Source organism: Myxocyprinus asiaticus, chromosome 9, assembly GCF_019703515.2.
Source record: "Myxocyprinus asiaticus isolate MX2 ecotype Aquarium Trade chromosome 9, UBuf_Myxa_2, whole genome shotgun sequence".
Classification (NCBI taxonomy): domain Eukaryota; kingdom Metazoa; phylum Chordata; class Actinopteri; order Cypriniformes; family Catostomidae; genus Myxocyprinus; species Myxocyprinus asiaticus.
In genome coordinates this window covers 33,198,679-33,224,478 of record NC_059352.1, presented here as the reverse complement: position 1 = coordinate 33,224,478, position 25,800 = coordinate 33,198,679, and the positions used below count along the sequence as shown (strand labels likewise).

The 25,800-nt window shown below is 40.5% G+C and overlaps 1 protein-coding gene across 2 annotated transcripts in view; it reads right to left on the bottom strand.

Annotated features, from left to right (window-relative positions):
- Positions 1 to 14,675, bottom strand: part of LOC127446453 (rhomboid-related protein 3-like) — a 75,576-nt gene extending 60,901 nt beyond the window's left edge. The window contains exons 1-3 of one of the 2 annotated variants that reach the window (XM_051707369.1): positions 14,562 to 14,675; positions 13,823 to 14,300; positions 13,664 to 13,687 (exon numbers count right to left, since the gene is read on the bottom strand). In XM_051707369.1, coding sequence (XP_051563329.1) covers positions 13,664 to 13,687; positions 13,823 to 13,939 — 141 coding nt within the window. In that variant the 5' untranslated portion in view covers positions 13,940 to 14,300; positions 14,562 to 14,675. The remainder of the gene's footprint in view (positions 1 to 13,663; positions 13,688 to 13,822; positions 14,301 to 14,561) is intronic. The other variant, XM_051707370.1, reaches the window with a different exon arrangement.
- Positions 14,676 to 25,800: the final 11,125 nt, after the last annotated feature.

The following is a 25,800-nucleotide window of genomic DNA, read 5'->3' as shown; positions in this document are numbered from 1 at the left end:
TGTTTCATTAATTTAGTAACACACGAACACTTAAAATGAGACATTTCCTGTCACATGCTAAAACTCGTTACTAAGACACAGAGCTAAAGACCCTAGTGTTTGCACAATTCTAATACTAGGACATCTCATCTTAATCCAGGAACATTTCACACAAAGTCACAGTACTTTGCTGAGTTAACCCTATAAAATCTACAGAATGCATTTGGACCCAAAATGTACACAATACCTAGCCTTGCTAGATAATTCTGAAAATTACTTTATGACCTGTGATCACTTTTATAACTGACAAATTAATGATTATATCCTGACGTAAATTTTAAAATATGTGTAGTGATTTGTAATCACTTATAACTAACAAATCGATGATTATAATCTTTAATCTTGTGTTATTCATGTCATTTTTACTAAGAATGGTAACTGTTCAGGATAAAACACCTCAATGTTTACTATCATTGAAATTATTTCTGCATTTCAGGAATGTTTATGTTAATTAATTTTGTATATATTCAGTTATATCCAAGATATAAAAGTTCATGATTAAACGTACTATTTCGAGCAAGAATTGTCAAGAACCCTTTACACAAAGGATTGTAAATCAACTTTGAAAAGGACAGACAAAGTGACCATGTGACTCTGAAAAGGCACTTCTGATTGGCTCAGGACACCTTTGAGGTGTGGCCAATTTCAGCTCAAAACTTTCCTACAAAGAGAGTCTTCTCTCGTCTTCGGCTCTCTTCTCCGCTCTTCACTTCCTCTGCAGCTCCTCATTCCTCCGTGCTCTTGCCCTCGTGGCTTGCAGCCTCCGTGCAATGTAGAGTCCATGGAAGCTCGGGACACGAAGTCCCGAGGAAGCCTCTCACTCTCTGTTCTACGGTTCACACACGTTACGGGAGTCGTAAGACTTCCATGTGGAAGGCCTCGCTTCAAAACTCTCATCATCCATCGACGCAACAGACAACAACTATACACGATCTTAACAGATGTCCAAAACATCGATGGAACCACCCGAACTTTCTACAAAGATCCAAAGAACAAAGCAACGCAAGGAAACACAATGACATGCAATGACACACAAGCACATCTCCAGACTTTTGCTGAAAGTGCTGGTGTATTATTTAAATAATTTGGGTAATCCGATTGCAAATCAATTAATACTCAAAGAAATGGTTCTTAAGGCACTGTCTACAGACTCCATAAAGTTCATTTTCTCTGTATTGATAATTTCTTTCACATTCTGTCACTTTACTCACCAACCTGTTTCATGTTTGTATGTGTTAGATTCGTTTTTATGTTTAGAATAGCAATAAAGTCTTGTTTGTATTCAAAGATAATTTGACTGGTATATTTTGATAAATAATCTTGTCACTTGATTTTTTTCAAAGATCCGGCCCTAAAAGCTATACCTAAAATATTTGTGATATAATTTTCAATAAGCCATGAGAATAATATTACTCATATTGATTTAGTTAATCATAATTCCCTTTTTAAAGCTAATTCCTTACAATAGAAATTGTGAGCAAATACAACGAGACGTTGTATTATGATTTTAATGGTGGAGAATTTTATTCAGACAAATAATCTAATTATTTGTCCTTTATCATTCTTATAATGGTTGTTGAATGCGACTCATTCCATTATAAAAATTCCTACATAATAATGACGTAGAATGCGGACAGTTTAATTTAATTCCTAACACACATACTGTTCCTACAATAGAGATAGAGTAAGTGCATTTTAGAGACATCACTTTTTTTACTTCATGTTTGTTGGCCTGGTATGACCACAGGAGGTGATGATTCCAAACATCATGTGCTTGGTTACTTCATGTACCAAGTTTTTTCGAAAGCACAATCACTAAGTGAAAGTACAGTTTTCCTGGAGCAACCTGTTTTTTTTTACTGAAGGATTTAGCTCATATTTCAGCCTGCCTTTCAGATGATAAAGGAATACCACCTTCAGCTCAACCTTGCCAAGACAGAACTTCTGGTAATCCCTGCCAACCCATCTGTTAACCAGAACCTCACAATTAATCTTGGTTCAACAATACTAACACCAGCCAGGACAGCAAGGAACCTGGGAGTGATGCTTGATGACAAGCTAAACCTCACTGGCCACATCTCATCAACCGCACTGTCTCGCAGGTATGCACTTGACGACATCAGGAAATTTCCTATCTGAATATGCTGCACAGCTCTTGGTCAAAGCTATTTTCCTATCAAGACTTGACTACTGCAATGCTCTGTTGGCCGGCCTCCCCACTAGCATGATTAAGCCACTAAAGCTGGTCCAGAACATGGCAGCGCATCTGGTCTTCAACCAACCAAAGAGGGCCAAGTCACCCCTCTCTTGATCTCACTCCAATGGAACAGCACCCTCATACTTCAGCTCACTCCTCCAGGTCTATGTCCCCTCACGCTCCCTGTGATAAAAAATAAACAACACCAGGTGGTTCCATTGCAACAAGGCACAAAGTTACTCTCTTAAATATACAGTATATATATATAAACAGTACTGTGCAAAAGTCTTAGGCACATAAGATCCTTCACAAAAATATTTGTCTTAAGATGGTTATTTATATTTTCAGTTTTAGTGCGTCAATAGGAAATATACATTTTAGTCTCCAAAACATTTATTTTGCAAATAGAATAGAATAGAAGAACAGGGAGCCCTGCAACAGATAGCATGGTCCCCACAGAGCCCCCCACTGAATACTGAGTCAGTCTGGGATTACAAGAAGAGACAGAAGCAATTGAAACAGCCAAAAAAGATAGAAGAACTGTGGCAAATTCTCCAAGAAGCTTGGAACATCCTATCTGCCAACAACCAAGAAAAACTGTATCCAGGTGTACCTAGGAGAATTGGTGCTGTTTTGAAGACAAAGGTGGTCACACCAAATATTGATTTAGCTTTCTTTTTTTTTTTATGTTTACTGGACTTTATATGACGTTAATTGATAAATGAAAACTTATGGCATTATTTTTTAAGACATCCTCACTATGCAACATTTTCCCAAAGTACCTAAAACTTTTGCATAGTACTGATATATATATATATATATATATATATATATATATATATATATATATATATATATATATATATATACACACACTACCGGTCAAAAGTTTTGAAACACTTATTCTTTATTATAATTTTTTTTCTTCACATTTTAGAATAATAGTAAAGTCATCAAATCTATGGAATAACATAAATGGAACTATGGGAATTATGTTGTGACTAAACAAAATCCAAAATCAATCAAAACTGTGTTATATTTTAGCATCTTCAAAGTAGTCACCCTTTGCCTAGAATTTGCATACATGTACTCTTGACATTTTCTCAACCAACTTCTTGAGGTATAACCCTGGGATGCTTTTTAAACAGTACTGAAAGAGTTCCCATCTATGTTGGGCACTTATTGGCTGCTTTTCTTTATTATTTGGTCCAAGTCATCAATTTCAAAAACTTTTTTTTTATTATTAAATTTTAGTTTTGTAATTAAATAAATCAATATGGTGGCGCAATTATATTTTTGTCTACAAAACTAATTTCAAACATTTAAGCATACGCCTTCAGATCAAAAATTTTTAAGATCACGAGAAACATTTCAGTCAAGTGTTTCAAAACTTTTGACCAGTAGTGTGTGTGTATATATATATATATATATATATATATATATATATATATATATATATATATATATATACACACACACTACCGGTCAAAAGTTTTTATATATATATATATATATATATATATATATATATATATATATATATATATATAGATTCTCTCTTCTGTGTCTTTCTTCTGCACTACTCCAGCTACAATTAGAACTTAGCAGTGCAATACTGCGGATATTGTTGGCTTTTGTATGACAAATTGCTTATAATCCTTATAAGTCGCTTTACATAAAAGCATCTGCTAAATGACTAAATGTGAATCTACATTTAATAGTTATAAAGAATCTTAGTAAATTTTCAGTACATTGTGATTTAGTGTGTGTGTGTGTGTGTGTGTGTGTGTGTGTATATGAGAGAGTGTGACTGAGAAAGCTATGTGTTGGGTAGACAGCATGTGGGCTGTGAGCTCGGTTTTCAGCCAAAATGATGAGAACAGTGGAGCATAAAACAAGCAAAGTTGTTCTTGTGTGTCAGGCATTTTGGACACACAGCTGTCACTTACGTACAGTAGCCCTTAATACTCTCACACATACACCCATGCCCTTAAGGCTCCGATACACTCATGGCAAAGTTCTTGTTCATTCTTCGCTCAGAGCTAAAAAGAATGTCAAAACAGCTGAGCAACGTTATTCTGTTTGCGAACATTCTGACACCACCCATGCCGCTGGGGCCTGGAGAGGATTTTTTGGCAATGGATCTGAATGACATTATTTTCTTCAAACAAACAGACTAATTGACAACTTTCCTGCGTGGTGCGCAATTGTAATTGTTGCCCAGTCAAAGGAATTGATGCCCAGTCCCTGCTGCATGCACTTCCCATGCTGGTTTATGCTGGTTAGTTCTGGTTTTGTGCTGGTCTAGCTGGTTGACCAGTGTTTGAAGATACCAGAACCACACTTCCTCATTCCCAAAATGACCAGTCCTGTTACAACCAGCATAGCCATGCTTTTCACCAACTAAACCTTGCTGGTGAAGCTTGTTTTTTTTTTGTTTTTTTTCTCCCAATTTGGAATGCCCAATTCCCAATGCGCTTTTAAGTCCTCGTGGTCGCGTAGTGATTCGCCTCAGTCTGGGTGGCGGAGGACGAATCCCAGTTGCCTCCACGTCTGAGACCGCCAAGCCGCACATCTTATCACGTGGCTTGTTGAGCGCATTGCCATGGAGACATAGCGTGTGTGGTGGCTTCACGCCATCCACTGCGGCAACAACGCTCAACTCACCACGCGCCCCACCGAGAACTTTGTTTATGCTAAACAAAGCATATGAACGCGAATCAACCTTTGATCCCATAGGTTGCTGATCCACCACGAGAAGTGAGAACTGTCCCCCCGACTGCAGCCACCTACTCTCTTCTAATTTCAAGGTCAGGCATTTGGCATCTCAAACGAGCCTATTGGTGTGCCAGGCGGTTGCCAGATATTCAATCCAGGAATTATTATACATGACGTTGTATTTTTATTTTAAGTGCTTACAATCAAACCTTTTGGTGACCGCGGTCTATTTTTAAAGTATTCCAAAAATGCAGACCCCCGATTCTATGATTTTAACCCATGAATGTGTTTTCAAATTAGCTAAATTTGTGTGAAATTGCGATCCTGGCAACACTGCACACATGCTACACCTGCTCTAAAGGAAGAGAGAGCGAGTGTGTAGCATGCGCTTGTGCACTGTTTAGAAAAACTGTTTCTTACTTGACTGACAATATTTTTTTCTTTCTCATCTGCCCTATTTTGTGTTCATTATGAGAGAAATATTCTAAAAGTATAATAAGCAAAATTGTATAAAGTAACTGTATTCTGAATACAGGTATACAGTTAGGCAGAATAAAGTTACTTCATTTTTTAATTCTGAATACGTAACGCAGTTACATGTATTCCGTTACAGCCCAACCCTGACTGCACGCCACTGATCACAATGAGTGAAATTTGAATATTTACCAGACAGTGGCTAATCACAGATATTTTTTAGTTGCATAGCGATAAATTTGGTAGCATATGAGGGTGATTTAAAGTAATCATTTGAAGTACATTATGTCCAATTTGAATTCTGCATACCATCTGTTATTGTATTTGATAAACTTTTATGGACTCAATCTAAAAGAAAATATCACATGACATGGTCTTGGAAAATGTCTCTACGCAAACGATCATACAGATGTAGTCAAGTTTGCCCCGACCTGGCAACTCTGCTCTCCAGTGTGTTCACATTCATTTCTCAAATAAATCAACTGGAAAAAGATGTTGACGTGGACTAATGGTTGTAAGAAGGTGTTTTACAGCCGATATGAAGTTTTCACTAAAATTTGCGCTGGCAAGCTGTTCCGAACCACTGCAACATACTCAAAAATACCTTCTTTTCAGCAAGATTTTGTTTAAAATGTCACACTTGTTCTTTCTTTTATTTTGCTAGATGTATACTGCCATCTTTACAGTCACTCTATCTCTTTCTTATTCTCTCTCTTTATCCTGGATTTAAGCCCAGAGGACCAGAGATGGCACTGCCCCCTCCTTTCCCCTTAATTATCATATCAAAGACACCTTTTAGAATTTTTATGGCTTTCCTGGCACAGTGATCCCACAGAATGCCATCAATGAAGATAGAACACCCACTAATTAAAACAGGGGTATATAAACAGCCCCTTACCTCACTGCTGTGACAATTCTTCCAGCATCACTCAACAACCCCACCCCACATTTATTTTTATGCACTTCTAATATGTATTAACATTATAGTCATGAAGTACATTTATAGAGCTGAGTCACATACTCGAGCCCTTCATCATGGACAGCAAGCTGCAGTAAATATGTTTACATTTGTCTCACTCAAGGATTCCATTACAATAAATAACTGCAGTTTTTTAACTGTAGTACAAGTGTGGTAAATTGGATGCAGTATTACTGCAGTGCTGGAAACTGCAGGAATACTGCATACAAATTACCACAGTTGTACTGCAGTACTGGAAACTGCAGAAATACTGTGTCCAAATTACCACACTTTTACTGCAGTACTGAAAACTGCAAGAATACTGTGTCCAAATGACCACACTTTTACTGCAGTAATGAAAACTGCAGGAATACTGCATCCAAATTACCACACATGTACTGCAGTACTGAAAACTGCAAGAATACTGTGTCCAAATTACCACAATTTTACTGCAGTACTGAAAACTGCAGGAATACTGCATCCAAAATGCCACACTTCATTACCATGCCTCAGTTCTACTGTTGTTCTCTAGAACTGCACTCTGCACTCCTACACTTAATACATTCGCTGTACTTCCTTAAATTCGAAACTTGACCAATGACTGCAAACACAATGTGAGTAATTTGCAATCAGCAATTTATTGACATTCAAATGTTTAAAAAGGTTTAAAAGCTTTTAAAGATATGCCTGGCTTTTAAGACACCCGAGCATCAGCAATGCAATATTTCAAATGAAACATTCACTAGTAAATATAAAAGTATAAAATAAACATGAAAAAAATGGAAAAAGTTGAACATGAAAAAGTTAAAAACTTGAAAAAGTTATAAGGCATCCTTTTTCACAAATTATCAGAGCAAGTGTCATGAACATGTGATACAATACATGCAGTACACAGTACAGTACATTACCTCTAAACTGCAGTACTGTAATGTAAAGAACACCCCATCTTTGGCTGTTGTTTAAAATATCTAATCAAATTATTTTTTTTATAGTTAATCATAGATTTGGAAAATTCTGAAATATGACTCTATATAGAGTATATACGTCTTATGTGTCAAGATGTATAGTAATGTGCATGTGTAGAAATGTTGGAAATTATTCACATTAATAAAATTATATTCCCGCTCCACCACACTGAGTGGGAGCTCTTACGTAGAAGAAAAATAGAAAAAAAAGAGGTTGCACTAATCTAACTTTTCACAATATTTTCCACATTTTCTCTACTGTATGTGGTATATGTGGGGCTTTTCTCTCTCTCCCTAGAGAGAGTGTGTGTGTTATGGGGCTTTTCCACTGCACGGTACAGCTCGACTCGACTCGACTCTGCTCGCTTTTTGGGGGGTTTCCACTGTGGATAGTACCTGGTACCTGATACTTTTTTTAGTACCACCTCGGTTGAGGTTCAAAGCGAGCCGAGCTGATACTAAATGTGACGTCAAAACCCTGCAGATCACTGATTGGTCAGAGAGAATCGTCACTACCAGCGTCACTGGATTTGTGACACGGGACATCAACCCGCTAGTTTTAATGTTAGCAACAGCATCAGCAATATCATTTGTTCACGCGACTTTCGAATTGTAAAAATAAATGGCTGTGCGCAAAACCACGCCGTGGTCAATAAACGAGGTGCAGACGATCCTCTCGTTAGCGACGAATGAAACAACGCAAAACGAAAAAGTCTTTCAGGAAGTGTCTCAGCTGTTGGCCGCACACGGCTACCACCGGACCTACCAACAATGTAGGTAAAAGTTAAAAACGTAAAAGTGACTACAGAACCATCAAGGACCACAACAGCCGGAGTGGTTCAAACAGAAGAAAGTGGAAGTGGTTCGACCAAATGGACGCTATCTATGGTAATAGACCGGCGAGCAATGGGAGGGAGAGAGCCCTGGACTCGGCTACGGCGTTGTTGGAGTCCACGATGGAGGATGGTACGTTTTGTTATGTTAACTCTATATTCTGCTTGAAAGCTTCACTTATTTAGTTGACCAGCTACTGGAAAGCTTGCTTCTAAAACAACCAGGCCAATTTAACTGTTACACTTGTGTAAAATCACCATGCAACAACAATTATTTATGCAGCACAATGAGCTAGTAGCTAACAGCTAGCGGTCGTGTTATTGTTTATGGTCAGTAATTTTTGTGTCGCGTTTAAGATGATGTCACGGCAGTAGAGGCGGTGCAACTATGATGATCAGCCTATAATCCCACCCACGTTGAGGCGGCACTAAACTGAAGTGGAAAAGCAAGCTCAGAAAAGTAAAGCAAGCAGAGTTGAGTCGAGTCGAACCGTAACATGCAGTGGAAAAGTGCCATTTGATTGAGAGAGTGCGTGCGCAACTGATGATACGCTCTCATCTCAGTGCAAGAGAAACGAAAGCATGAGCAAAGTGCTCCATGTTTACTCTATTTACACTTTAGCGTAATTCCAAATATATTTGCATAGTGTGGTGGTGGCGTAATGGGCTAAAGCACATAACTGGTAATCAGCTGGTTCAATCCCCACAGCCACCACCACCATTGTGTCCTTGGGCAAGGCACTTAACTCCAGGTTGCTCCGGGCTATTGTCCCTGTAATAACTACACTGTAAGTCACTTTGGATAAAAGCATCTGCCAAATGCGTAAATGTAAAATGCATAGCCTATATTTTAAAATTTATTTTTTTTAAATACACAGAACGCAGTTTGTGGAATATTCCTCTTGCTATCACCATATGGAACATGTGCAACTGAATTAATGTGATTGACTAGTAGGCACTAACCAACACACTGACTGGTGGGAGAACTAACCAACAAGTCAATTAAACTGTAAACCCTCTAATACAAATATTATTTGCTAATATAAATATTTTTTTCCACTGTGAATTAATTGTTATCCGAATGCATAAGTTTTATCGCAGAGGAGCCATGCAAATGTTGTTTCACATACATCACTCTGAGAAACAGTGACCATCCAAATAGAGCTTTGTTTAGCTTTTTGCGCTAATACTGTCCTCATAATGATACTTCATCCGAATAGTCCAGTAAGACAGAAGCACAATGAGGCGCTGAGGAAATGCTAGCTGCTTCATTATCCTCCTGCTGGGTTCATGCCGGGTTCACACATCCTCCGTGAGCGCGGCATGAGCAGGGCGGTCGCATTTGACTTTCACATTGACCCGCCGTTGCCGTAAAAACCTAGAAAAGAGACACGGCCAATGTGAAAGCCCAAACGCAATGCGTTGCTAACACCTCGCTCATGGAGGATATGTGAATCCGGGCGAGTTGTGTGAATGAGTCTTTAGTTTGCTGCATCTGCGTTTGTACAACAAAAAAAATATATATTTTTTTTAAATACCGTTAAGAGGTGTTTTTTCCATCATTTTGATGCTGTGTGTTTGTTTGTGGTGTGTGCGTCTCTGTGTAAGGTTCCCCAGTTACATCGCAAAGGTTCCACACTATTGCAACTACTGTTTAGATCTCACACAGAATAGAATAGAATGCCAGAATCTAATGTCAAATTGGTAATTACGTTAATCATGTTAAAAAATAAACAATGTGTCAAACACTATAAATTAATTGCATGTGATAATTTCGACAGCCCTAGTTTAGACGCTTTAGAACTGCAGTTTTGTTCAATGTGAAAACTGCATTTGCAATTGAAGCTCCATTTATACTGCAGTACAGCTGTTTAACTGCACTGAACTGCAGGTGAACTACACAAACTATAGCTGTACTGCATTGAATTGAAATTGTACTTCACTGAACTGCTATTATTTTGCAATGTACTGCAGTTATACCAGTGTGGAATGCAGGTATACTACATTGACCTGCAATTGTACTGTAGTGCACTATATCAGTACTGCAGTTAAAAGGCATTGTAAGTGCAGTACAGTTTATCATTGTGCAGTACAACATCATTGCACTACACAAAACTGCACTTTTACTAAATAGATTGCAGTAATACCCTCATTTTTGTAAGGGTTATATAAAAATGTGAACTTTAATGTGATCATAACAGACATATTCTCAGAGCAACCTTGGACTCATCAAAAAACAATACATTCCACTGCAGCAATGGCTTCTTTCACAGTTTTAAAGGTCTCTGCACTTTGTGCTACCACACTTCACACCTCCATACTCCAGAGAGTTATACTGAACTGATATTTTTAGTCCATTTTCTATTTTCTCTATTTTTTTCACACTTCACAAGTGGGAGATTCCTCTTATTATTACAGTATGTTTAAAAAAAAAGTGTCAAGGAAAGTGTGGGATGTAAAGTGAGAAAGACTGCAGAGAGAGAGAGAGAGAGTGAGAGTGAGCGAGAGAGAGAGAGGGTGGGTATACTGAAAATAGAAAGAGAAAAGAGATATTGGACAATGACTCCCTGCATGTGTCTCAAAAAAGAAACAAGGCCACACATAGAGATATTTGGCAAACTTTCATCTCTGAATGTAGTAGAAACACAAAGGGCCCAGGGACACAAAATGTATGTGATTGTTATGTGTTAATTCTCCATTGGAACACATGGGGTTGAGTGTGAGAACATGGGCCCCTTCTCTGTCTTTCTCTTCTTCTATTCCTATATTCCTTAAACAGACAGACCCTCTCTTAGTTTGTAAAATAAGTGACTAGGAGCAGGTGGTGAGCAACAGCACAATGATGGACAGCCTCTTCAAAAGAATATGAGAAAGATGACAGAGCACACATTTGGTATAAGATTTCAGATGTGATAAGGCCTCTGCACTGCAAATTCAACATAATCACAGGATGAAATGTTAACAAATTTGATATGGTTGCGATTTTTGGGGCTTAGAATTTTTTTCTTTTGGCTTTAAACATTGTAAACCTAAATATCTGTGGAATTTAGCTAAGTGTTGGTTTTATTTGGGGTATTACTGGCAAGAACCCATTGGAACGATTAGTATAAATTCAGTTAAGACCCATGTGAGCAGCAACAAATAATCTAAACAACGCAATACATTCTAGCATAAAGGTCATGTCTGAAACCAGGTTTAAGGTGAATAGCAGCAGAACTACAAACATAACACAAAGAACGGTTTGCATGATTTCTTTGAGTCTGATAAATTACTTCAGTCATCAACTTAGGATTCTACTGTTATTTCATATAATTTATTATTTTTGTTTATGCCATGCAAAATACCTAATCCTATTCTACTAAATTGTGCTTGCCCACAATAGTGCTAGCATAATATAATATATATAATATAATTTTTTTTTCTGAATTATAAAGTGTGTGACAAAAGGAAATCAACCAAGTCAGACACTAATTTATGTAAAACCAACTTATGTCAAATGAAGCTAAAATAATAAGTGAAATATTGAGTTAATGCAGTTAAATATAATATGCCGGTGAGCCGAATTATTCACAGCTCTGAAATCATGAAACTTAAAGAGATAGTTCACACAAAAATGAAAAATCTTATGATTAAATGAAAATAATTTTCGCACCCTCATGCCATCTGAGATGTGTATGCCTTTCTTTCTTCTGCAAAACACTTTTGAAGATTTGTAGAAAAAGATCCAGGCTCAGCAGTTCCTTAGAATGGGAGAGGATGGTGATTAGATATTTGTAGGTCCAAAAAGCACAGATAGTCAGCATAAAAGTAATTCATCCTGTCTCCAGCGATGACATTAATGCCTTCTAAAGCGAATCGATCACTTTGTGTGTGAAAAAAATTATATTTAAGCACTTTTTAACTATAAAAGATCGCTTCCAGTCAGGCGTTGACGAATGGCCGAATTTACCCGAGTGCTCCTGTGATGCAAGCGTGTTCCTTCAGCTTACTGGTTGTGTGTCTGTCACCCGTCAGTTCACGTGCCATCGCGCTTACATCACGGAGCACTCGGGTAAATTCAGCCATTCGTCAAAGCCTGACTGGAAATTATCTTTTATCATTAAAAAGTGCTTAAATATCATTCTTTTTCACACACAAAGTGATTGATTCGCTTTAGAAGACATTTATGTCACCGCTGGAGACAGGAAGGATACTTTTATGCTGACTATCTGTGCTTTTTGGACCTACAAATATCTGATCACCATCCTCTCCCATTCTAAGGACCTGCTGAGCCTGGATCTTTTTCTACAAATCTTCAAAAGGGTTTTGCAGAAGAAAGAAAGTCATACACATCTCAGATGGCATGAGGGTGAGTAAATTATCAGAGAATTTCCATTTCTGGGTGAACTAACCCTTTAATTAACCTGGGAAGAGAAGCTAACATTTTGTGTTATTTGTTATTTATCCACAATGAGTTGTTTAACAGCCTTCCATGTGTACGGATTTGTTTTCAGATGCAGTCGGTTAATATGCGGTCAGAAACAAACAAGCTATTTGCTATTACTGGCACCACAGGGTAGCAATGCACTCATCTGATGCTGACAGCTTTTCATAAGCCATCAGGTTTTATGGTGTGAATATGTATGTGTGAGATATTTGTATTCTGACATTTTGTCATTTAACAGCTCTGCTACTCCCTTTCATTAGTTTGTTACATCTGGGATCAGTGAAGTGTGTATCTGAGCTTCAGACCCCACAATGCCTCTGATTTACAGCACTGCAGGGCAGTGACCCCAACATTGGACGAAACCCCAGACGGCAGGCCACTTGAGGGATTCAAATTGATGTCGGCTGTATAAAGGGAATGGACTGAGAGGCCCACTTCTGAGGAAGCACTCTCCCTCCCCTATCAAATCCAGCAGAGACGGAGGGGGTCTGACACAAGCCTTCTGCCCCCATACAGCTCTCAGAGCTCCCTCTGTGTTCATATCTGACACCCTCTTAACCCTAGAATCTCTCTCTCCCTTCATACTGGTATCCATCTACTTCTTTCTGCATTTGCCCCCCATCCATCCTTAATGTCCCTGGACTTTATCTTGGGGAGTAAGTGTAGGGGGTCAGGGTTAGGCAGGTGCAAAACCAGCAAAAGGGACTGAGAGCGAGAGAAGAGGGGTAGGGGGTGTGGGTGACCGCTCTCCGTCTGTCACCCTACTCTGTTTCTTCCCTGCAAACCCCCCTTCCCCATGTTGGATGCTGAGTGGGCCAGGATGATAACTGTAACCAGGATAATATAAAGCTGTTGGTGTATTAAACTCACAGATCCAGTACCTTGACCTGAGACGTAACTTTTTCTGTGATTCTTTTATTCTCTTGACTCAAACCTTTTATCAGCTATTGTTAGTAAATCAAGCACGGGCTGCACAGGTCTGTAAGGCATTATACAACACCAAACTGAACCATACAGACAAGAAAGCGATAGCAACAAGAGCAGAAATCCTACCTTGTCAAAAAGGGACTTCCATTGCTGAGAGAAGCATTTGTGTGACACAAAGAAAGGAGAAGAAAGTGATGAGCACAGAAGTGTAACTGAGAAAGTTATTTGTTGCACTTCAACAGAATTATATATGGGGCATTTAGCAATCTTAACATGGTCACTTACGTCCTCTGGAGAAACAGGAAGGACATCAGTGCTCTCCAGCACCTCAATCTCTTCTCCTTCTGCGTGAGCAGCGACTGCTGGGGATGAGCTCACCATAGCCCCACTGCCTCTCTCCATCCACACAACTAATGATTATCTCCTCTCAGAAAGTTCTGCCATAACCCTTGGTCAGGTATAATCTTCCACATATATCCGATCCGTGTTTTCAACAAAAGCACTGATCATGGATAAACTGCAATTATTCCAGTGTTTGTATACTAATATCCGATCCCAAGACTCGAGAGTTTATCCTTAACTAAGTGGGTACATAGAGTTCCTCCTCGCTTCCATATTTCATTACAGAATGACAGATGTTCGTGTTGGCGATCATTTCTATTTTGATACTGTAAATCTACAGCATGTCACACATCGAAATAAGTTTGCGTTTCATTTCTACACGTATGTTCAACGTGTGTTCTCGTCATCTCAAAACAGTCACCTGCAAAAGAAACAGCATTACTTGCAGCATTACTGCTTCTTGTAATACAATTTTGTGCCTGGCTTGATTTTTTTTGCCCAAGCATAGGCTGAAAAACCGGTATCTCACCACATGCTAAAGCAAAATGATCAGGGTATTTACAACGGAGGCAATACATATGCTGATTTTACAACGGTAAAACAACTCAAGCCTACAATAAGATCAAATGTGAAGCGATGCGGGGATGGCAAGCAAGTGATCATTTGTGGTGCGTCATTGTACCTTGCTGTTGCTTTGCATCCACAGCGAGTACCAGCAGCGCGCGATAGGAGCAGCTCCTGCCAGCATCCACACAGCGCTTTGCCAAAGTTCACTGTGACCGAACAGAGCACAGACAGTATGGGGAAGTAAATAAGAGGCACCCGCCTACTTTCACTGCTCATCGTCGCGTGGGCGCCTTTACGAGGAGCGCGTATCTCGAGTGATAGGAGGGGAACATGGATGCGCGTGAGGAATATCTTTCATCTTGCAATTTTAGTTGTTAATAATAATAATAATAATAATAATAATAATAATAATAATAAAATACAACAACAACAACAACAACTATTTCCACCGTTATTGCCCTTGAAAAATATGCCTACACATTCCCCGCTACATGGGGTAGGCTACGTTGTCACAATGGAAGTATCAACTTGCCATTAAACAGTTTATTATAGGCTTACAGCAAACTGTAAACGGTAAAACAATTATAAAACACTTTTTTTTTTTTATTATAAATCATTGATTTAGCTAACAAATATTGTAATTAATAAAGTTTTATCATGTAAAACACGTGTAACAACTTGCCCCGGCCTGACGTAAAATATAGGCTACCCTTGTCCTGAGAACATAATTCAGCATAACGGTTAAAACAGTCATTTTACAGTTGACCCTTGCTGAACGTATGCCAGCGTGGGTTTATTGTGCCTATTCTAATTTATTGTGCCTATTCTCTGAGAACATTATGAGCTATTGCATACTTACACTTAGGCCTAACCATATATCTTTATTCACATACATGCTTGTGAATATGATTTATGGCCCATAATTTAATGTTTTGTATAAAGATTCGTGAGAGTCTCAGAGGCCTGTTGAAATCGGTAGTTGAAGTAAATGCATGACGCATTTCTCAATGTCTATGGTGAGAGGAGAGAGAATAGAAATGAGTCAATACTGCCTCCTTGTGTATGATTTGCATAATTGCAACACAAGCCCAAGAAGGCACCTCTTGATGTTATTTTAAAGTAAATGTAATATATTTACTAAAAATTTCATTCATAATACAATATACACTGGCGGCCAAAAGTTTGGAATAATGTAAAGATTTTGCTGTTTCGGAAGGAAATTGGTACTTTAATTCACCAAAGTGGCATTCAGCTGTAATTTTTTATCAAATCTAGACAGGCCCCATTTCCAGCAGCCATCACTCCAACACCTTATCCTTGAGTAAATTGCTAATTTGGAACTAGAAAATCACTTGCCATTATATCAAACACAGTTTAAAGCTATTTGGTTCATTAAATGAAGCTTAACATTGTCTTTGTGTTTGTTTTTGAGTTGCCACAGTACGCAATATACTGGCATGTCTTAAGGTCAATATTAGGTCAAAAATGGCAAAAAAAGAAACAGCTTTCTCCAGAAACTCATCAGTCAATCATTGTTTTGAGGAATGAAGACTATATAATGCTTGAAATTGCCAAAAAACTGAAAATTTCATACAAAGGTGTACACTGCAGTCTTCAAAGACAAAGGACAACTGGCTCTGACAAGGACAGAAAGAGATGTGGAAGGCCAGATGTACAACTAAACAAGAGGATTAAGTACATCAGAGTCTCTAGTTTGAGAAATAGACACCTCACATGTCCTCAGCTGACAGCTTCATTGAATTCTACCTGCTCAACACCAGTTTCATGTTCAACAGTAAAGAGAAGACTCGGGTGCAGGCCTTATGGGAAGAATCGCAAAGAAAAAGACACTTTTGAAACAGAAAAACAAAAAGAGGGTTAGAGTGGGCAAAGAAACACAGACATTGGACAACAGATAATTGGAAAAGAGTGTTATGGATCTTTACCCCATTGAGCTTTTGTGGGATCAGCTAGACTGCAAGGTGTGTGAGAAGTGCCCAACAAGACAGCCACATCATGGCAAGTGCTTACAGGAAGCGTGGGGTGAAATGTCACCTGAGTATCTGGACAAACTGACAGCTAGAATGGCAAGGATCTGCAAAGCTGTCATTGCTACATGTTTTTTTTTTTTTCAAATTGTAACAGTAATTTTTTCACATTATTAATATCGTGACTATACATTGTGATCAGTTGAATGCCACTTTGGTGAATAAAAGTACCAATTTCTTTCCATAAGAGCAAGATATGTACATTATTCCAAACTTTTGGCCGCCAGTGTATATTTAATAATTAAACAGCCTATATTCAGTGCTGGGTAGATTATTTCTGAACTGTAATCGGTTGCTGATTACAGGACAAAAATTGCAATCAGTAACATAATCTTACAGATTACTTTTTTGGGGTAATCTAATCCGATTAATTTTGGATTACTTCCAATTTAACTCTATTATTTGATGTCACTTGCATTTGAGGAGAATAATCTTGTACGATTTTAACATAAAAATGCAAAGAGGAAGGAAAATATATTTAATTCTTTATTGCTAAAAACCCCCAGCTCCTTATGACATTGTTTAAAAGTGCAGTACATTACACTGAGACATCAAGTTCATTTTAATTAACGGTCATAAGAAGGCATGGTCTAATCGTTTAAGTGGCAGACCTACCTTTGTCCACAAATTCAGAAACATAAATCGCAAGTGTATTTCCATGGTGTAAAAATATGAAGGAAGTTGCATGTTTTCTCTCATGATGCTGGTAGAGCTCTAGGCCCAATGACAGACTCAAATATGTATGAGTTTAACAGGCATTTGTTATGGGAGTTTTTAGAAATATGGACAGGTTCCCGGGGCACGTTACACAAAAATGGTTTTACAAAAACCATCAATGTGTGGCAAGTGTTGAGACGAGTTATATTTGAGAATCAGTGTCACAAAAACAGCCTCAAAGTTATCACTAAAGCAAAAGTGCATTTATTTACATTTGTGAAGCCTAATACAAAAGCAATTCACGAAACAAAAAAATTATTTTATGGTGCTAATGCAATTGGATAACATTGTAAATATGAAATGATGTGTATGTGTATTTGGGCATTTTGATGCATTTGATGGACAAAATCCTTCCAAACACATAGCGACACATGGTTATATTACACACAAAGTGATAATTCAAATAATAATTAAAATGTGTTCATCAGGAGTTAAGTTAAAGGAATAGTTCACCCAAAAATGAAAATTCTCTCATCATTTACTAACCCTCATGCCATCCCAGATGTGTATGACTTTCTTTCTTCTGCAGAACACAAATTAAAATTTTTATAAGAATATCTCAGCTATCTCAGCTCAAATTTGGAAGCTCCAAAAATCACATAAGTCAGCATAAAAGTAATCCATATGACTCCAGCGGTTAAATTAATGTCTTCAGAAGTGATATGAAAGGTGTTGGTGAAAAACAGATAAATATTTCATTTCTAAATCTAATTTTGGCAGTACAAAGTCCACTCCAAGTACCCCCCCTAGATCCAGCCCTGGGGCAGAGAGGAGAAAAGTTACCCTCTGAAACTGCGGGAATGACCTGTTGGTTTCCCATGGTTTAAAAAGCACTAAACACAGCAATATCAGTTTAAACTTTGTTTAATCAAAGGACTGATAAAAGGCGTCCTGACAGCAGGATGCTTCTCGTAAAGTCGGGATTGAACTGGTTTTATCGGGATGTCTGGTCACCCCACAACACTCCTTAAAACTTAACTGAAATCAATCAAATGTTTCCCAGTGTTTTATTTTCATGTCAAACGTTCTACACTTCAATCATTTTGATTACCTGAAATGGATAACGTTTATGCTTATATTTAATGTATTCATGTCTAGAGAGAATTTAAGTTGATTGGGAGTTCTGGATTGCATTGGATCCAGTTTAAATAATCAAAAATATTAAATTATAATTTATAATAAACAGGCACTGTTCATGAGAAGAAAAATGTTTATTAATATAGGCAGAAATAATCTCCATTCCACATGGAAAGACTTTTTCAGTGGAAGTACTTACTATCACATTTTATTAAGGGCAAGGGAAAAAATTTAAAAGCCAGCAACATTGCTGAATATCAGTACAGTCAAGTTTTTAATATATCAACAATAAAGAAAAAAATAAATCCCATTCCCAATCCCACTTCATTTCTAACCCATCATCCTATTTAAACACTTGAATGTCACGAATTGGCATAAACCCACAGTGCTTGGTTGATAGACACAGAGCATGATGATTAAAATGAATGCTGATTCACATGAAGCCTCTTACAAAGATACTCTAAACAAGTATATGGCAAACCCACCCACCCATCCAAAAGATCCTTGTAAGAATAACCTGTCTGAACATACTCTCCCCTAAAACTTGTGCATAGATTCTTAATCCTTTCACAACTTCTTTCCTCATCATTTTGTCTTAAATCTAGATGGAGTGTTTACATGAATTATTTTCAATCCATACTCAACAACTTGTAAAAACAAATTAGGATAAAGTCCTCAAATGTGTGTTCTACAATTCTCAGGCCTTTGCATACAGGCCTCTGAATTTCCAAAACAAGAAAAGACAAGAGGATGGTACGTCAAGCATCTTTTACTAGACCTCGCTGAGAAACATCAGATAATTTATTATCAAACAGTGGCAGGTCCATCCACAACTTATCTATAAACATAACTGTATTTGTATGTTAAGTGATAGATACAGACAAATTAATTTTAAATGGTAAGTACTTCACTTCAAGAAATATAGCGCATAGGTTCATTACAAATCTAATATTTGGTAAATGTGTGTCTGCCACAGCTTAAAATTTTAAAAGACATTTTTAAATCCATAAACTTCAGTGCTTAGAGCTGGACATCAACATTTTTTTATTCCTCTTTAATTAATTGATTTTTTTAAAGTCTCATGACAATCATCATTATAACAGTGGAACTGGAACTCTGGACCCTAATCTTCCTGAGAACATTTCCAAGTCCACTGTCAGTGTGCAAGACAGTGACAGAAACATGTTGCTTTTACAGACACAAAAATGTAAAGACATTTATGCATCAGTTAATCCAATAACAATAAGAACAATAAAAGTAATTCAAAAGCAAAGTACAACACAACACTGAAACAATCCCAGAGTTCAGCAAGTAGCATACATCTTCATTTGAAAAGTTTTTTTTCTTTTGAATTATTTGATGGAAGCTGTAATAGTCTGTAGGGTTTCTTACATTCTTGTTATTAATGTTCTTTCCTGTTTTTGCCAGTTTTAGACAACTAAATCATTTGTAAACAGCAAGTAGATTTGAAAAGAAAAATAATTTACCATTATGGAAGAAATAGGCACCTTTTGAAATGAGTCAGAATGTCACAAACTCACATCTGGTCATCTTTTCTGTCTATGAATGCAATATCTGCTTCCCTAATCTCTCTTACTATGGCAAAAGTTCAGTTTTTATCTTTTATTTTTCTACTTTAAAAAAAAAAAAAAAATTTTTATTGAAATGATGCAACACTCTTTACCCTACAATAAAAGCCACTATGAGGACACCATTTTACAGGTTTTAAACATTTTAAACATAACACAAATCCATTACGTCCTTGAGTAGACATTACCACATGAATTGTCATCATCTCCCCTGCTGTTTTCTGTTAATTATTTTTATTTTTTGTATGAGTTGAGCGGGTGGGGAGGGATACTCAGTGTAACACTAGATAGTAACCATGTCAGAACAGTTTTCAGAAAACATATACAGCGTGCACGCACACACACAACAAATAACTAAATGGATCACAACTATAGGTACTCGTGCCTGACAAGTAGCAGTGTGATTAGAAAGCGCACATACGGATCCATTCAACCAAAGTCCAAATAAAATCATCTTTAAGTCATTGGATTTTTAATTTTTTTTATGTGAAGAATGTTAAACCTTATGAGCATGTTATCAACTACCTTAGAAGGGTCAGATCCAAACAAAAAATAAATAAAAATAAATAAATAGCATTTTTGTTATTTAATTTAATTGAAGAATTGGTAAAGATATTTCTTTTGATATGTTTATGATTCTTCTTTCTTTACCAAGACAGTATTGTTCAAAATTATGGATTTTAACACAATGACTGAATGTATACAAAAAATACTTAATGTATTTCCTGTGTAATTTAATTTAAAACCAACAGACAGTGGCAGCGGGGGCGTGGTCAAGCGCCCGTCCGGAGAGAGAGAAAGCGGTAAGGGCGCTTAGACCTGAGCTAAATTATGCCTAACACCTGTTTCTAATTCCAGTGAGCATGGGGAGAGCGGCATAAAAGCAGCCACACAACCAGCAGAGGAGAGAGAGAGAGCCTGGGTCCAGAAAGTTATTGTTGTGATGCTGAAGAGATTATTGTGAACTAAGAATTTATTATTGTGAAGCTAAGAATTTATTATTGTGAAGCTGAAGAGAATAGTGTGTGAAGCTGTGAGCTCTGAAGTGTGGTCATTAAAATCCTTACCTGTGAGTGGAGCAACCTGCCTCCTGTGTCCTCTTTATCGACCGCCTTCACACTGGTGCCGAAACCCGGGACCTGAAGTTGGAAGTACGCCCCATGGAGCCCTCCACCCAGGTGGCCAAAGTCCTCCAGTACCTTGCCGGCCTGCATCAAACTCACCAACAAACCCTGCTTGAGCTGCGCCAAGAACAAGACCGCAGATTCTTTGAGATTCTGCGAGCTCAAGCAGAGGACTGGCACGCTTTCCGGAGCCTCCTCAGCCAGGAGAGAGCCCCGGCCGCGACCCCGGACAGCCACAGCCCCCTGCCCCCACCCACACTCTTAAAGATGGGGGCGGAAGATGATCCAGAGGCCTTCCTCGATCTCTTTGAATGAACCGCGGAGATCTGGGGCTGGCCGCGTGACCAGTGGGCGGCCAGACTCCTTCCGTTGCTGTCCGGGGAAGCCCAGCTCGTGGCGGCTAACCTCCTGGCTTATGAGGATCTAAAGAAGACTATCCTGCAACGGGTTGGCCGCAGTCCCGGGCAATACCGCCAGCTCTTCAGAACCCTGAAGCTGGAGAGGACCGGCCGCTCATTTGTGTTCTCCCAATGGCTCCGAGATGCGTGCCATATGTGGCTGCTGGCGGGGACCCGCGATATCAAAGGAGTGGTCGACCGAGTGGTGCTGGAACAGCTGATCCTTCGACTGCCAAAGGGAACGGCGGAGTGGGTCCAGTGCTACCGCCCGGCGTTGCTGGAGGAAGGAGTCCGACTGGCGGAGGACCATATGGCGGCGTACTCAAGGGCAGAAGAGCCCTCTTCTCTCTCTCTCTCTCTCTCTGCCCCCTCCCCGTGTGTTCCCCCCCTCCCCCTCACTCTATTCTCTCCCCAGAGCCCATTCCTGCCCCGCGGAGGCGAGGAGCTCCGCCAACGTGGCCAGTTCCCTAAGTGAGGTGGTGGGCACACAACCCTGCCTCTACAGTGCCCCACCGCTCTGCCCCTCAGGTGGAAGTGTCTGCCAACGCAGGTGCGGGCGTAGCGTCTGGGCTGGCCTGCTGGAGGTGCGAGGATCCAGGACACTTCCGGGATCAGTGCCCCGTGCTGGGGACGGTGGTCTGGATCCCCAATGCCCCGTGGGCTGCCCCCGACCGAGCCGGAGCATACTGGATACTGGTAAGAATCAACGGGGTACTCACAAATTTTGGTGGACACAGGTTATAATCAAACCACTATCCACCAACGTTAGGTTCAACATGGGGCATTGGGCACAGCTAAAACGGTTAGGGTGAAGTGTGTGCATGGGGATATTCACAAATACCCTGTGGTGACCCTTGAAATTAAACTTCAGGGAACAAAACAAGAGTGGAGGCCGCGGTTAGTTCCCGCCTCACCCATCCGCTGATTCTGGGGACTAATTGGCCTGAATTTCGGAATGTATTAAAGGAAATATGTGCGGATGGGTCCTGCATAAAAGCAGAGGGATGTGAAGTGTGCGATGCTCTGGCGGGGGAGGTGGAGCCGGGGCTGTCTTCGTCAGCTCCACGTCAAGATGACATGAGTGGGGGAGAGGCTACGGCCCCTCCCATCCTCAGGGATTTCCCGAAGGGGATTTCCCTTTGGAGCAGTCACGAGACGAAAACCTCAATCACGCCTTTGACCAAGTGAGAGTGGTTGATGGTCAAAAACTCCGACAGAGCGTCGCACTTTCATATCCCTATTTTTTGATTATAAAAGAGCGGTTGTATAGAGTGACGCAGGATGCTCAAACATAGGAAGATACAACCCAGCTCTTAATACCACGGAGCCACCGGGAAATGGTGTTCCAGGCGGCTCACTATAATCCGATGGCAGGTCACCTAGGGGAAAGAAAGACACTGAACCGCTTAATAGCCCGTTTTTATTGGCCGGGCATTGGCGGCGATGTCTGCAGGTGGTGTGCGGCATGCCGTGAATGTCAACTAGTGAATCCACCGGCCACCCCAAAAGCGCCGTTGCACCCCCTTCCCTTGATCGAGGTCCCCTTCAAGAGAATTGGCATGGACCTCGTCGGGCCATTAGAGCGGACAGCACGTGGACATCACTTTGTATTAGTCCTAGTGGATTATGCAACGCGATATCCGGAAGCAGTGACTTTGCGCAACATCTCAGCACGCAGTGTTGCGGAGGCACTCTTCAAAATAATCTCCCGGGTGGGGATTCCGAAAGAAATCCTTACTGATCAGGGCACAACTTTTATGTCACAGACACTACGCGGGCTTTACGAATTATTGGGCATTAAGTCAATCCGCACCAGTGTTTACCATCCACAAACAGATGGCCTGGTCGAGCGATTTAATAAAACCCTTAAGAACATGATTTGTAAGTTTGTGCACGGGGATGCCAGAAATTGGGATAGATGGCTCGACTCCCTGTTATTTGCAGTACGAGAGGTCCCGCAAGCCTCCACGGGATTTTCCCCATTCGAGCTGCTGTATGGGCGGCGCCCACGCAGGGTGCTTGACGTCATCCGCGAAGCTTGGTAGGAGGGACCTTCAGATAGCAAAAATGAAATCCAGTACGTTCTTGATCTTAGAGCAAAACTCCACACCTTGGGGCAACTAACACAGGAGAATTTGCTCCAAGCTCAAGAACGATAGAGCCGGCTGTATAACGGGAGTTCGGCTGCGTGAATTTGCACCGGGACATAAGGTACTCATATTACTCCCCACATCGAGCTCCAAATTACTCGCCAAGTGGCAAGAACCCTTTGAGGTCACACGATGAGTGGGGGATCTCGATTATGATGTAAAGCGAACCGATAGAGGGGGCGCACGTCAAATATATCACCTCAACCTCCTGAAATTGTGGAGGGAGGCGGTCCCTGTGATGTTGGCTACGGTAGTTCTGGAGAGGGCAGAGCTCGGGCCGGAGGTGAATAAAAAACCTAATCAGAACACTCCGGTCACTTGCGGAGACCACCTCTCACCGTACCAGCTCGCAGGGGTTGCCAAGTTGCAACAAGAATTTGCAGATGTGTTCTCCCCTCTACCGGATCGTACGAACCTCATCCAGCACCACATCGAGACCGAACCGGGAGTGGTGGTACGTAGCCATCCCTATCGCTTGCCCGAACACAAAAAGAAAATAGTTCAGGAGGAATTGGATGCAATGCTCGATATGGGGGTAATAGAGGAATCCCACAGCGATTGGTCCAGCCCAGTTGTTCTGGTTCCCAAGAGCGACGGGTCTGCACAGTTCTGTGTGGAATATAGAAAAGTCAACGTGGTGTCTAAATTTGATGCGTACCCGATGCCCTGTGTTGATGAGTTGCTTGATTGGTTAGGTACTGGTATTGGTTGGTTATATTTGACATTGGATTTGACAAAAGGTTATTGGCAGATCCCCTTGACACCAATTTCCCACGAGAAAACATCCTTCTCCACGCTGTTTGGATTGCACCAATTTGTGATGCTTCCGTTCGGTTTGTGTGGGGCCCTAGCTATGTTTCAGCGTCTCTTGGACCAAATCCTCAGACCGCATTCGGCTTATGCTGCTGCCTATCTAGATTTCATCATCATTTACAGTAATGATTGGCAGCGGCACATGCAGCATCTGAGGGCGGTTCTGAGATCGCTGCGACGGGCGGGGCTCACAGCAAACCCCAAGAAGTGCGCGATTGGGTGGGTGGAGGTACGGTATCTGGGGTTCCACTTGGGCCACGGGTAGGTGCGTCCCCAAATTGACAAAACTGCGGCGATTGCGACCTGCCCAAAAAGGGGGTGAGACAGTTCCTGGGGCTGGCTGGCTATTACAGGAGGTTTTTGCCTAATTATTCGGACGTCACCAGCCCGCTGACTGATCTCACTAAAAAGGGAGCTCCAGACCCGGTCCAGTGGACGGAGCAGTGCCAACAGGCGTTCTCGAAGGTTAAAGCCGCACTTTGTGGGGGGCCGCTTTTGCATGCACCTAACTTCTCTCTCCCTTTTGTATTGCAGAAGGACGCTTCAGACAGAGGACTGGGGGCCGTACTCTCACAGGTGGTGGGGGGGGGTGTGGAGGAGCGCCCGGTACTGTACATCAGCCGTAAGCTCTCCTTAAGGGAGACAAAGTACAGCACCGTGGAGAAGGAGTGTCTGACCATCAAGTGGGCAGTCCTCACTCTCAGGTACTACCTGCTGGGGCGGGCCTTCACCTTCTGCTCGGATCACGCCCCACTCCAATGGCTCCACCGCATGAAGTATACCAGCGCGTGGATCACTTGGTGGTATCTGGCTCTCCAGCCTTTTAAATTCAAGGTGATCCACAGACCGGGGGCGCAGATGGCTGTTGCTGACTTCCTTTCCAGAAATGGGTGGGGGTGGGGGGGGAGTGGTAGAAACACCTGTTTCTAATTCCAGTGAGCATGGGGAGAGCGGCATAAAAGCACCCACACAACCAGCAGAGGAGAGAGAGAGAGAGAGCCTGGGTCCAGAAAGTTATTGTTGTGAAGCTGAAGAGATTATTTTGAACTAAGAATGTATTATTGTGAAGCTAAGAATTTATTATTGTGAAGCTGAAGAGAATAGTGTGTGAAACTGTGAGCGCTGAAGTGTGGTCATTAAAGTCCTTACCTGTGAGTGGAGCAACCTGCCTCCCGTGTCCTCCTTATCGACCGCCTTCACACAGACATTATTCGATAAGTTTTGTTCAGGTCTATTATTGACCAAACCTTTTTCCATTGGGCAAATACTCAGAAGAAATGTCCTAAGGATCACAGTCTATTGCTTATTTTAAAATTACGTTTTGCCCAGTGGTTTTAAAAGGGGATTTACTGATAGCATTTTTCTGCATTAGCATGCATGATAATATACAGGATACTGTTAAGAGACTTCCTGTTATGTTTGACTGTTTGGAATTAGC